Genomic DNA, 15177 nt, shown 5'->3' with positions numbered 1-15177 from the left:
GCATTTATCAGACGCTTTTATCCAAAGCGACTTACAATTTAAAAAATATATAACATTACAGCTAATATCAAAGCTAACAATAAGCTACATAGAAGCAAACCACTAGTCAGGCTCTGTCAGAGGTGACAGGGGTGACAGTGTAGCAATAGAGTGCAGGCATAGAAGGAAGTACCGAAAGATAAAGTGCTGTAGAAGGCGTAGGGAAATACAGGGTAAGTGGTAGGATAGGAGATGCTCTCTGAGGAGCTGGGTCTTCAAGAGTTTCTTGAAGATATAGCCTATCATAATATCTGTAGATACCAAAACACAGAGCAGTACAGGGTTTTCTCCCGCGTGGCAAAACTATGTCTTCTTTCTTTTTGCAGTTACCTGATTTGAACTCAACAGAACCTAGAGTATTCCTCATTAGAGTCAGAATTGAGATTAAAGTGTATACATGTCTATGTAATGTGGCCAAGGTCAGAAATATACATGCTTTTTATTCACAAGCTCACGCAAGCAGCTCGCTTCGTCATGGGTGTAATTGTTGACATACTTGCCTGTGTACCATGCTTGTTATCGGAGGCTTCCACTAGGGGACACACTAGATGAATCAGGCCGGAAAAAACATGCCATCGGCACTGTCCCCACTCTGTTTTTCCAACATTTTTCTCTACGTACGGACTTTTCCAAAATGGTACTGATCTCTTGCCAACAATTTTCCGAGCATGTTTGTCACTGTGCAGTGGGGAAAAAATACATCTTAAGGACACGGATGATTTCGGACGTTCTCAAAACTACCTACTGTTTTCACCACTGCCGACCCTACAACCTCTTTATCCGGTCGAATTCGCCACACAATGTACCTACCTGCCTACATACATATTGCAGCATGTGAACGTGTAGAGTTCATTTTTGAGGACATGCACAAACGATGCTCCAAACAAGTGCAGGATATGCTAGGAGCCATGATAAACACATGTATCTGTAATTAAAAGCAAGTAAATTTGTTGCCTAATATTGGACTCCATCTATCCATTTTCTATACCCGCTGAATCCCTCGGTCGGGTCACGAGGGGGCTGGAGCCTATCCCAGCGGTCAATGGGCGAGAGGCGGGGTGCACACTAGACAGGCCGCCAGTCCAAATATTGGACTACATACCTAAATATCATTGTTGCTTACTCCATATATGACTTCAAACAGGTTAATGTGATCTTAAAATGCAGTTTAAATGGCCTTTAGAGCGAGGTTTTAAACAGGCTATTGAATTATTGCTGTCCTTGTAAAAGTGGCCATTGTGAGGGTGTCTGTGGTAAGATGAGACATTACGCTTTCTCAACAGTAAATGAAGGTTCTGGGTTGGAGCGGAGATAAATTAGAGTCACTTGGGTGATGTACATAACTCCACCTCCAAATCTTCGTCTCTCGCCTTAAATGGACTTTTTTCAACTTTTAAAATGGTTTGTCACTATACTTTCATAACAGTTTCACTAAATATCCTCCACCTGTATTTAAATGTTCAGTTATCTTTTAACCTATATACACAGAAAAATAGAAAATCATGTCCTGGAACACAAAGAAAAAGATTACATGTGCCACAGTTTCAGTGACTTCTGTGCCACTAAATTGGAACAAAATACTGAAACGAGTTTAGGATTAACCCTAACTCGGTGTCACCCACCGTAACTGCTTTATTATGAGTTGTCTTATTTACGATAAAAAGTGTATGAATGAAAATAAAAACATTTAATCGCCGTCAAAAAGCTTTCAAAGCACGAGTTATCTGATGCCACATTCTGGTGGTCCATGCAGATCAGATTCACCTCACTTTGTTTGCAAAATCTTTACGAGATGGTTTTTTTTGCAAGTCATGTTTATTTCATTCTATGCAGGACCTGTTCAGACACAGAATGAGTTTGCTATTGTCGTCTAACACAACTCGCTCTCATGCGTCAGAGCACCAACCCCATCGGATAACTTGTGCGTATCTCTGAGACGCCAGCAGCTTTGCAACAACGGCAGTAATTGATGCCCTGGGAATAAGTAGTGTTAATCTTCAGAGGTGTGCTATTGCTTTGGCTGGCAAAGTGTAATCATGGCAAATGAACCAAAAATAAACGTGATCATTTTAGTTTAACCTTTGACAACATTATAGCATCCCTTTGTGATAGTTAGTCAAATCTTACTTATTATATCCATCAGCACATACAACGTTTAAGATGTATTTGCTGCTTGTGATAATAATTCTGTTTGTTTGTGAGCGTCCGACGTGAGGATGAGTGGACGGCAGAGGTGTGTGTTCGATGCAGTTATTATTCCTGCATCGAAGGAGAAGGAGCTTGGTGGACAGTAATATCCAGGGAAGGAATATAATGAGAACGGGATGAAGGAGGGAGGATGGAGAAAGAGCGAATGATGAAGGATCCTGCTGATTTGAAAGATGAAGATTAGGAGGGAGGAAGAGCGTGTCTGGATAAGGAAAGAGAGCAGGCTTGATGAGGAGAAGGGGAATGTAGAGGAGAAGGAATTTGACAGGCAAGACAAATTCCTCCAGTGCTGATGAGAATGCTAATCTCCTTACTTCTCTCCCTCCTCCCTTCTTCATCCCACTCTCCTCTCCTGTTCCCTCAGTCTGTCAGAGGATGATATGTTCATCTCAAGCCATGTCCAGCTGCAGCATGGACGTCTCTCTCTCGAGGGTCTGGCCTAGATTAGAGCGTGTGAGTTTGATGTGTGTGTGTATGCATATATACGAGGGGATTTGGGGTATGAGCGTTCCAGTTTGCATTGTTTGAAAAAGATTTCTTGTTTCTCTGTGTGTGTGTGTTAGGGACTCATCAATTAGACTCACTGGTGGAATTGAGTGAGAACATCTCTGATGCCTCGACGCACACCCGCTCACCTTGTCCTACACGTCTGCTCACACACAAACAAATGCAGACGCACCAACACACTGGAGTCTGGAGAAGGCACGAATGCATGCCGATTTGACAGATAGCTCTGCATTAGTGCTGCTGGCCTCCTAAATGAATGCGTCCCCTTGTGTTGTGTGCACTGCCTTGTTAGGCCGCCTAATTTGGTTAGTGCACTAATAAAGCTGGGAACTTGGGATGCACGAAGTTCGAGCTTTACTGTTGCACCATCAGTGCAGCGCGAGTCCTGCTGCACTGATCGGGGAGTTAAAAGAGGACCCAGGAATTACAAATGTGAGTCACTTTGTGGGAAGAGAGCGGAGATTATATTACACCGGTTGTTTATTGGGACAATTATAAATGTGGCTAAAAATACAAAAAGGTGGTGATTTGGTGTACCTGCTGTGTGAAAACAGTCTTACACAAACAGGCTGAAGGCTGAAAGTGAAATCTGATTTCAAGTAGCTGGAAGGTCTCAGCATGAAAAACCAGAGCAGTGTGGACTGGTTTTCTGCTGCATTCCGCTCGCCTCAGAAGTCGGAACTTGGAGCTGGGAATGATGTCACACCCATGTTGACTGTGTTCCAGTTTCAAGCCGAAAAAACAGCAGAATTTGTTCTCTGACCAACTATTATTGTATTGCTGTTGGACATACATGAACTGAGTGGATTACCCACTTCTGAAGTGGAGGAGTTTAAGTGTCCCGGGGTCTTGTTCCTGAGTGGGTGCAGAATGGAGCGGGAGATTGACAGGTGGATTGGGGCAGGTTATACCGGTCTGTTATGATGAAGACTGAGCTTAGCCCAAAGGCGAAGCTGTCAGTTTAACAGTCGGTCTACGTTCAAGCTCTCACCTACTGTGGATAGTGACCAAAAGAATGAGATTGCACATACAAGCGGCTGAAATGAGGGTGTCTGGACTCTCTTTTGGGATTGGGTGGGGAGCTCAGGGTAGATTTACTTCTCTTCAGCATCAAAAGAGACAGTTGAGGCGCTTTCAGCTTCTGGTCAGGATGCCCTGACTTCTCCTAAGGGGGATGTTTCAGAAGTGTCCAACTATGAGGAAGCCTCAGGGTAGAGCAAGGACTTGCTGGAGAGATGATATCTCTCGGCTGTCTTGGCAACGCCTTGTTGTCCCTCCAGACGTGCTGGAGGAGGATGCTGGGGCGAGGGAGGTCTGGGAATCTCCGCTCAGACTGACTGTTACCCCTGCGACCCCATCCTGGGTAAGAAGAAAATGGACGGATGGATGGATGGAAGATGATAACAGCGCATTTCACTGCATTTTGTTCTTATTAACACTGTGGCAATATGTTCACTGATTTTTGGACTGTACTTTGTGTACAACTGATTTAATTGGACACAAACTGACGTTTTAATGAACAGTTTGTTACTGCAGATGTCACCACTGTTCATATACAAGACAGCCATGTTGGAAATTCCAGTTTCTGGGTTCAGAGGGAAGGCACCATAAACCCCTTTTTTCTTTTGAGAGGTTTTCTATCCAAAAACTGTAGAAAATGTAGATGTTGCTTGTTCATTGTTTAGTGGCGGAGATGCACTAACAGCAATATAGAGCAGAAAAACTCAATTTGCAACACTCTCACTGGGATATAAAATGTGCTATCAGTAAGAACATAATTGCATCAGTACATCTTTACATGGCAAATAGATTTTGCTGCTGTTGTAAGCTTTAAAATATCAGACGGGGAACCTTGAAGCACGTGACTATGGTAAATTTTCCGCCGCTTCTTTTCAGTGCTGATACACAACCACAGTAGACTGTTTAGTTTGATCAGATTTTTTATGCTAATGTGACCTGTTAATGTGGCGCATAAAGACTGGTGTTATACGTCACTTTATGGACTGTCCAATCTCACATAAATGAAACATTGTGGGTGTTGTTGGTATGTCTGAGGAAGCCTCGAGGAACATAAAAGTGAACTACGTCTAAGATTAGTCTGATGATAAAACATGGTAATGAACACTAATGAAATTGTCCTGAAATTTGACTTCAAGGCAAAAGAAGAAACTATTCTTCTCCCCCTTTTTACCCCGTCTTTATTTTCCACCCCTCTTTTGCCACTTTCCTTTAGCTTCTTTCCTTTCACTCATTCTTTTCCTAGTCTCCCTTCCTTTAATCCTCTGTGTTTTTCACTCTCCGTCCTCCTCCCTCCTGCTCTGTCGGCTTCTCTCTGTCTCCCACCCTCTGTCCTCCCTAGCTGAAATAATGAGAATGTACCAGGGAGCTGCGTGGTGACGGACCGATCGATGATCCTTGCTCCAGCAAGCAGAGATGGGAGAGAAAGAGGGAGGGGAAGAGAAATGGGAGAAGGAGAGAGATGAGGATAAAAACCTGCAGATAGTCGAGGAGCAGAGAAAAATGGAGCAGTGCGATTCTGCTTTTTAGAATTGCGAGATGCATCATAGTTTGAGGGAGAGATCATTTCCAAAGCCAGCCTGCTGCATTAATTGGATTCCATTTTTAAAGCAGTCTGGTGAAGTGATATGCTTTATTATTCAAAGACCTTAACTCGTTTAACTTTGATTAATTTCACCTTCATTTTTTACCTGTGGAAAACAAGGTTTGAACAGGTTTGATAAATATCTTATAACAAGCATGTTGTCGTGTTTAAAAAGCCTGACATGCTGCAACTTAACCTGCTTAAACTTCTCACATCCAGTGTTATTAGTCATGTGCCAAAGATATCACACCAAGTTGAAAAGAGTCGCATCCAGTCCGAACAGCTTTGATTCCACTTTCAGAACTAATCAATCTTAAATGCTCTCAGGGCCCATGCTCGACGTGACAGCTGATCCATTAAAACTGAGCGATCTCATGTGTAGATCACCGCCATGAGACAAAGCTGCAATAATTGATCTTTTTGTGAGCTGGAGGCAGCATAACAAGCTGAAAACACATCATCTGACATACAGTAACTTAAGAAGAAAATTCCTCCTGAGGACATTCACTTTTCCAGGTATTGCTCGTGTTTCCTTGACCACAAAACGAGGCATTTAAAGGTCCTAGACCACAGGCATTAGTGGTCCCTTCATGTTAGGAGATCGGCGGTTCGTGTCATTGTGCTTTCCTACTTTCCTCTCACTCATGACTCCTTAGTTTTCCGCTGCACATTCACCATCACCAACTTATATTCATGCATTGCAATTCCTGTGACATCAAGTGAATGCTGCCCAACAGAAAACGACGGCCAAAGGATGCCATTGATCTCACTACTGCTGTGTACATACTGTATTATCAATTTTTTTGTTAGGCTGGCCTTCACTGTGGTGATTTTATGTATTCATTCATATTTTGTGCAAATAAAAAAAGTAATAAGTGAAACCAGCAAACGAACGGTATTTTGTATTTCAAGTTTGTTATTTTTTTCCCTCTAGTGCGACTAAAGGGTTTACGTGAGTGCAACTTCTAAACAAAACAAAGGAAGTCCTTCAAGGCAACGGTGCAAACGGAAAGTTTATTTTGTTTTGGTTGATAGATCATCTTGAGATTTAAAATCTCTATGAATGTTGTGGCCATCATAGGCAGCAGCTCAGGTCAGCAGAAATAAAACAAAGCACACACTCATGTAGATATGAGGACTGCACAAAATATGGGAAATTGATCATAAGTGTCTGTGGGTGTAAATCTTCAGGTTAAGGTTGTCCAAGTACTCTTACAAAGTCATATTGTGGATGTGAGTTAGGCCTGCAAGGAAAACTTCTTTTTTTTTTTTTTTTTTTTTTTTTTTTTTAAAATGCCTCATTTTGCTGATTCAATGCACTTGTCACAGGTATGCTCAGACATGTTAATAAAGGTGTTCCGGTCCTCTGCAGGTCTCCAGCACTGTCACCCTGGAGGGTAAAGGCCAGTTGAAGTTCACATCTGGCAAGTGGAGCCCCCACCACAACTGCAGCCAGCTCGCCACAGCAAACGATACGGCCATTCGAGGCTGGGACCTTCGCACTATGAGGTGAGATCAGTTACATGAGGCTCGATACTCCAATAAATTCTAATACATGCAGGTTTATTATATATTTCAGAGCCCTTTCTGTAAACCCTGTTATTGATACTTTAATTGTCTCTTATTTAAGGGAAAGGCAGATTTTTTCATATATTTTTTTAAGTACCTCTCCTTCTGTTTCTGTATTGACCATTTCCCTGGAAACTTGAGGAAGTGCGCTCTGTTAAAGAAACCCACAAATTCACATTAACACTGCGCAACCAGGAAAAAGAACTTAAAAGCAGTGCTTTTCCATTTTTTTTATTTTTATTTTTATTTTTTTTTTTTGCACGCTTTGCCGCTTTATATTATGACGTGTTTTTTTCAGTGGCAAATTTCCACATGTACCTGACTTAAAGCCAGTTGGATGTTTGAACAGACTGCATCATAATCTGACAGAAGTGAGTCATGAGAGAGTCGTCTAAGTCAAACTGTCAGAGATTTACGCTTTCAGTGGGTGTTTACACGTCATTACAAGACATTTCAGTGCAGTACACAGAATTATGTGTTTAATTGGACTCATGCTGAGTGAGTTTTACAACAACATTTCTTCTAATCCTTCTAATTTTTTCTAGTTTATGAGTTTGCTTATTTGAAAAATAAAGTATGTTTTATTCTTTCACTGTAAAGCCTAGATGTAAAGTGACTATATAATTAGATTTATCTTTGTGGTATTTGCCTTTATCAAATCTACCTACTAAACAAATTAGTAATATCTGTATTCACATATGATTAGTCACCATTTGACTGATCAGGCACAAATCTGGACCCTGACAGCCCTTGGTCCTCATTACTGGCATCTTAATAAACTTTCTGCTTGATCCCAGTGGAAACACGCACGTAAATCTTAGCTGTAATTTATCGGCATCATAGTGAATGATGAGTTTACCACAAAAAATAATAAATCTGGAAAATAAATGGGGAGAAAAAAAAGGAAATATGCAACGAAATAAATTACAAAACATGCTGTAAAAGAATAATGAAAGGCTTTCTCAATTATTTTCAAATTTTCTAGATGTTTTTTTTTAATTTCACCATTTTTTTTCCCATTCCCTTTATTTTTCCTTATCCTTTCCCTTTCCCCTTCTTTCTGTATACCCTTTTTTTTGTTTGTTCCATTTAGTGTTTTCTTCTCCTTTATGTGTGAGTTTTCTGCTTCCTCTTTGTAAACTGTGCATGTCGTATGAGATGACTCACATCGCCCTTATCTCCCATCAAGATATTCTTAAAGGTAAAGAGGGATGCCCCTGCGCCTGATAGCATTTGGTAGGTCGTTCCACCATCGTGGAACCATAAACGAGAGCAGCTTAGACTGAGAGTGCCTTGTGTGTGGGGATGGAAGTACCAGGCGACCTTCCTGAGAGGAACGCAGTGGTCCAGAAGGAGCATAAGCCTGTATGACAGAGTTGACTGTAAATAGCTGGCTGCAGACCCAGAAGTCCCTCCGTAGGCAGCATTAGTAAGTTGAATTTGATTCAGGCAGCCATGGGTAGCCAGTGGAGGTCAATGAGTAGTGGAGTGACATGTGTCCTTTTTGGTTGATCACACACCAGACCCACCGCTGTGTTCTGGACCATCTGTAGGGGTTTCACTGTGCGTGCTGGGAAACCTGCAAGAAAAGCTTAGCTGCCGTGAAGATTAAAGATGACTGTGGCCTGTACCTGGCGTTAGTTGGCATACTGATTCTGATATGAACTGACTTTTCTTATGTTGGAAGCTGCAAAGTGACACCAACACCTTATTTTGTGACTCATATAGGATTTGGAGTTGTGGTCCATGTCCTACAGATCAGACCAAGTCCAAATTACAAACTACTTCACTGGAAGCAAATTGTACCGTAGGCTCATTATATCTAAGTATTATTTCTAAGAATATTATCAACGATGTAAAGTGATGATGAAATTCAAACAGAGCTTAGTAGTCCGAACGAAAGATATGAGCAAACACAACTTGAAGGCTCCCCCTACCTCTCTGCTGTGCTTCAGCTCTGCCTCCTAAGCCCATCCCACCAGAAGAGGCTGTGCATGTGTGCACATACTATCAAACAAAAAGGAAGAATGGCTGTGACTGCAACCAGTTAGAGACTTCTCCTGGCTCCGATTGGTTGTTTTCACTCAGGCAGGGTGGATTCTAACAAATCACACTTTAGGGAACCAGAGGAGGCTGCAGTTTTACAGCAGGTCTCATGTGTTAGTGATGTTTTCATCAGTTTTCTTTTCTTTTTTTCCTTTTTACTATCAAGTTCTTCTTTTATGACAAAATTGGCAAAACTGTCTGGCATAATATAACCTGTGAAAACACCAGGAAAGCAGGAGTGCCATTGAAATACTTTAGGCATTTTGCCTCCGTCTGACGGTTGTTCATGACTTGATGGAAGTGTGTTTTTTTTCCTATTCAGCACATGATAAAGTAGGATCGGCACAACACTAATGTTCCTGCTTGACATGGAGCATGTGTACTACCACACATTAACCTTGTGACTGCAGGTTATCAGCAGTTCACCTTACAACCTCTAGCTTTGTGTGTGTGTGTGTGTGTGTGTGTGTGTGTGTGTGTGTGTGTGTTTGTGTGTGTGTGTGTGTGTGTGTGTGTGTGTGTGTGTGCATGGATTACATTGTATGTGTCTGTGTTTTGTTTGTGTTTCTGAGCTTCTTGATGAGGGAGGTCAGGATGTGTGAGCGTGTGGGCTGTGCTGGAGGAATAATAATCACCTCGCTATTGATCGCCATGATAACTGCAAAGTGCTGAAGAGATTGAGAGGGGTACTGCATGAGGCAGAGAGAGGGACAGGGAAAGTGAGAACATATTTACAAGATGTGTATCACAGGGCCAGATAAGATAGTTGAATCATTGATATCACTCTCCGTCGGCTCCATAACAAATTAAAAAGTTCCTGCACACCCCGTTTTGGCCTTTCTCCTCCCGTTGGGCTGTTTTGAAAGATGCAACAGAGCTGATTTAGCCATCCGCACAAAGGAAGGAGGGGGCGGCAGTACAAGGTTTGTTAGCATATCATAGTGTACTCAAAACACACAACTATTTTACTGAAAGGACATCTGTAACCAGTGGAATGACAAATGTGTTGAGATTTTTCGTCAATATCAAAATTGTCTCATACAGAGTAAAATTCTGCTTTCTTCACATTTAAATGCTTTAAATTTGAAAAATAATTTCGTTCTTTAAAACCTGTGATGTATTATTATTTTTTTAGCCTTGTGGTTAAGTTAAATAATGTCTACTCTGGGTTAACCAAACTAAAATCTGCACATTTTTAAATGGTTTCTCCATCTCATCAAATTTAAGTACTCTTGGCACTTTTCTCATGGTTTAGTCTGGCATTACCTCCCATCTTTTACACTGTAAAAAAAAAAAAAAAAATTGAATCTGAGAACAAAATAAGTCCAAGAGTTTGCACTCAATTTCTTTGGTAGATGCAGTGAGTAAGCCACTGTTTTGATTCAGTTCTAACTAAATTTAACTGTATAAAAGACACCAAAAGGAATTAGTTTCTCATTACAATGTAAAAGTAGTCATAGAGTCACGTTTACCATTGCGTTCATGCAGCCCCATACTATCACAGACGCTGGCTTTTGCACCTTTTTCTGATAACGGCCTGGATTGTCTTTCTCATATTTGGCACATAAAACCAGACATCAGTTTTTTTCAAAAGCAGCTGAAACACAGACTCATCTGACCACAGAACACGTGTCCGCTGTCTTTCTGAGATGAGGTTGTGTCCTGAGAACTCGGCCGTGTTTCTGCACGGAGTTGATATATAGCTTCTTCCTTGTGTAATACAGTTTCAGGTTACATGTTTGGAGGCAGGAGTGGACTGTGCTGAGTGCAAATGGTTTTCCAAGGTACTCCTGAGCCCCTGTGGCTGTATTGATCGTGATTGCATGACGATTACTCCTGCAGTGCTGCCTGAGGGCTTGAAGGTCATCCAACAGTAGTTTCCTAACATGGCCTTTACACACTGAGATTTTCACAGACTCCCTGAATTCTCTGACAATATTCTGCTCTGTAGGTGTTGAACGATCAAAGTTCTTTGTATTCTTGCAGAGAGAAATATTCTATTGGAACTTACTGATAATTGTCTCACTGTATTGGGCAAAAAGCAGTGAGTGACAACCCATTCCTGCTTGAAAGGACTAAGCCTTTGGTGAATGCTCCTTTTATACCCAATCCTGACACCCACACCTGTCACCAATCTTCCAGAATGCTGTTATTGTAGATTTTTTTATAAACCATTTTGCCTTTTTGAGTTTGTTGCTGCATCATGTTCTAGATTAGTTTCTATTTTCTAATTGAAAACAATGACAATTATTTCTTTGGACTTGTGTCTGTTAAATAAAGATTTGAACAAATTTCCACATTAAATTCTTTATTGCATCTTTGAAAATTTCCCAACATTTCTGAAAATGGGGTTTGTATGTAGAAGTTGTTCTCTTGTAGATTTATTGCATGTTAATACTGAGCACATCGGAATGTCAGTGCTGAAACAATATATGATGCAACCATTATATTCATTAGTTATTCTTGTTGCTATCCAGCTGCAATGCTGGTGAATGAAGTGTTGATGATGAAAGGAAACAGAAGTCTCCTAACCTTCATGTTCACAAGTGTGATGACAAAGAAAGGCAGGAGCAACGGCAACAAGCTGCGTTCACACTAACGCACACTAATCCTGATTTAAGGATTAATAGTCTCTTTTTTTGGTTTTTTTATTTTTTTGCCTCTTTCATTGTCTCATTTTCTAATCTTAAATGGCTGGTCTAATGTAGTTCTAGCCTCTGAAATGCAGTGATGTGCTACTTTTCCTTTTGTCTCCTCATTTTTATGCTAATATGTTTAAAAGTTAATCAGTTTAAGAATCAATATCATAATCCAAAGTTTACCTTAAAATGGTTTAATCTAGAAAGTTAAGACTAAGTAAATCCTCAAACACTCAAGTAGCTTCAGGTTATATTTGGGTTCTTAATAATACGTCTGTGGTTTCTTGCCATTTGTCCATTGGAGAGAATAAATGATTAAATCTCTGGAGCCCTCTTGACTCCCTCAGTCCAAGATTTAAGACGGACAGACAGCAACCAAAAGCAGTGCTCTTTGTATGTTCGGTAAGCGCAAGTGTACTTGCATGCACGTCCGTGCGCAAGTGTGAAGTGGTCGCAAGTGGAAAGCTTGCAAGTGTGAATGATCGGTGTTTGCCTGTTTGAGTGAGTGGCTTGTTAGTGACAGCTGTGCATGCCAGTATTTGCTCTTTGTTGTGTGTATCCTTCTGCTTGTGTGTGTCTGGTGTTGTGTGGCCATACATAAATAGTGCCTGTTTGTCCGTTTATAAGTCTGTGTGATTTTGCGTGTGCCCAGTTGGTGAGGCACCTGTGTGATGGCAGGCTCTCAGCACGCTCCACTGCCTCCTCAGATGACCTTTGAGATGTCCCCTCACACCTGCAAACAATAAAAAGCATACATGGGAGAACACACTCACACACACACTGCTCTCTCTCCTTGTCACTCCAACACACACAGTCGTGTGGCTTGTCAACTGCTCTGCCAGCTAAAACCCTGCTGGCATGCTCTGAAATCAGCACAGACAGCGCAACCCAGCAGCAGTAGATGCCTTTAGTTGGTTATCTAACACCCTGGAGAGGAAGACGGGATTCACAGCAACCCCGTCTTGCAGACACACACACAAGAACAAAGATAACACTCCTTATAAAACATATATGGATCCTGTTCTACTTTGTCCTGATGTAATATGCAGCATTATGTAAATTATAGAATATGCCGCTCTAATACTGAGGACAGAGTGGTGTTTTATGGAAAATCCTGACACATTTTCACTTTTTCTCAGCCCGTTGGCTCAGTGTACTTTTTCTTTGACAATATTCAGAGACTGATCCCTGTTGTGTGGAGCAGCTGTTGTGTTGTTTTATTTTTTTTTGGAAAGGTCTATTTCATTTATGTATTTTTCATGTCCTTTTTAAATAATCCCACAAGCCATTATATGTAGTTGTCATAATTTAAAAAAGTTCCCATGGAGCATATGAATATGAGTAGAAATATTTTTAAACAATGTGTATATTTTCATGTTTAAAAAAAATAAATCTTCTAGATATTGTTCTAGCCTTGACTGCCATGAGGGGTACCACAAGGCTCTATTCGAGGACAAGTTTTGTTCACACATCATATTAAAAGTGGTTAACACTGTAAATTTCACCTCAGACACCCAAATATAGCCTCTCAAACACAGAAAAAGCGATATGTTTAAATTTTTTGTCACCTTTTAACAATCATCATGAACAAGCTACAGTCCTCAAAAGCTAATTAAGACCTTAAAAATAATGTTTCAGCTCTAATTTCATCTTTTGGAAATTAGCTTCGATCCATTAGCAATGACAGAAACATGGGCTTAACTCTTCCATGCCACTACAATAACTATTCTGAAAGTTACTTCATAATGACTTTATAGAGAAAAAAATGAGTAAATGTGTTTTGTGTTAGTTGGTAAGGAACCAACTTCTGGCTCACCTGGGTTCCTTAAGCCTTTGAATTATATTAGGCTAGCTAACTGGCATGTAGCATTAGCCATTAGGCGTATAGCTCTATTTGTGTGTGTGTGCCATAGAGATGTATGTCACCGGTGTCCACTTTCTCCACACCTCCCTGAATTCCCACTTGGACCCACAGTGAGGGGTGATGCACACATACACACACAGACACACACTGAGCCGTGTAATAGCTGTCAGGCCTGCAGCCACACTATGCACTGCAGGATGCATACTGAAAAGCAATGCAGTGTTGCAGTAAAGCATGGATTTTCTACACTATCCTTTGGTGTGCATTTTTGTGTGTGTGTGTGTGTGTGTAAGACAGAGACAATAAGCTCAATGAGCAGAAAAGAGGGCAAGATGATTGATGGTTGTGCTATTTGTTCCTTTACAGTCCAGGTTAAAAGCCAACTGTCTGTTGGTGGAAAGACGACAACTTGACACCATTAAAAGTCCTCATCCAGACAGAAAACGCAGGGTACTGATCAGACATTGAGCTGCCTGGGTAAAAACAGCCTTTTCATACTGCAGCCTGCTGTAATGACAGGGTACCCAAGATAAACCATTATTCAAAAGCGGTCTCTATCAAATTTTATTCACATATTCAAATATAGCTCTTTCATTCAAAAAGTGTTCCCTGTTAAGAGTATCTTATTTCGCATTCAAATGAGGCCATTATGCTAAAGACATCAGGGTTTTGTTGAAATGGTAGACTTCCATATGCTATTGTTGATTTGAAGGAGACCTTGTGAACTCTGCTCCTGTCAAATCGATCATCCGTAACCTTTTCATGTGCTATAAGTCCCCTCTCCCCCTCAGGAGGCACGAACCAGGCGTTACACTGTAACTCTCACGATCGTGTGGTCAAGACCTTGTGCAAAACTTCAAAAGAAAGAATAAGAATAAGCAAGAATACTTTCAGATCCGATTCACCTGCTGATGTTTTCATTTTTTTTGTAGAAGGTATAGAGTGCAAAGTTGCCACATTTGATGCATGATTTGGATAAAAATGCCTCTAAACGCCAGCTTGTAGTTCTGAATTGTTTTTATCTAGTTTGAAATGATCAATGCTGATACACATTTTTTATCAGCAGCCCCTTGCTGACTTTGCTCCACATACAGTTGCGTGCTGAGTTTTGAGGTCATAAACATGCACTGAGCAGCTGCATGTATATCATGAATATAAGCTGAATTTGTTACTTTTCTTTACACTTGGAGTTGTTGCTCTATGACAGTCCTGCATGTTTTTTACAGGGGGGAGCAAGAGTACAGCGGGTGCACCTGCTGTCATTCACAGCATTGAATGCTGCTGTTCTCTGAAATACACGATACTTTTTCATGCTATGATTGACAAAAAAATCCCACAAATCAACAACTGCTCTGAAAAGAGTAAGAAGTAGTGTAGTAAATTAGAATGTGTCATTCTTTGTGTGGTTGTATTTTGCAATCATATGATTTACCATTGTCACAAAAACACATGACACATCTGGGATTTTCTCAGGCCATAAACCAGGTCTCCACCACCAATTTGTTCTTCATTCTTTACTGATTTTTTTTTTCCCCATTCAGTGACACATATACTGAGAAAAAAATCACCCTGGTAATTGACAGCTCCATATTAAGACGCATGTTGTTAGAAACACTATCGACCATTGTCAAATGCATTATTACGAACAGTGGGGTCAACGTAGAATTCTATTTAAAACGGCTTGCTAAGAACAAACGTAGATA

The 15177-nt window shown here is 40.8% G+C and overlaps 1 protein-coding gene across 1 annotated transcript in view; it reads left to right on the top strand.

Moving 5' to 3' along the window:
• eipr1 (EARP complex and GARP complex interacting protein 1) overlaps nucleotides 1-15177 on the top strand; it is a 72627-nt gene that overhangs the window by 33947 nt on the left and 23503 nt on the right. Inside the window, exon 6 of the mRNA XM_075447735.1 lies at nucleotides 6729-6865. Coding sequence (XP_075303850.1) covers nucleotides 6729-6865 — 137 coding nt within the window. The remainder of the gene's footprint in view (nucleotides 1-6728; nucleotides 6866-15177) is intronic.

This window comes from Odontesthes bonariensis, chromosome 17, assembly GCF_027942865.1.
Source record: "Odontesthes bonariensis isolate fOdoBon6 chromosome 17, fOdoBon6.hap1, whole genome shotgun sequence".
NCBI classification, from domain to species: Eukaryota; Metazoa; Chordata; class Actinopteri; order Atheriniformes; family Atherinopsidae; genus Odontesthes; species Odontesthes bonariensis.
This window is presented reverse-complemented; position numbering and strand designations above follow the sequence as displayed.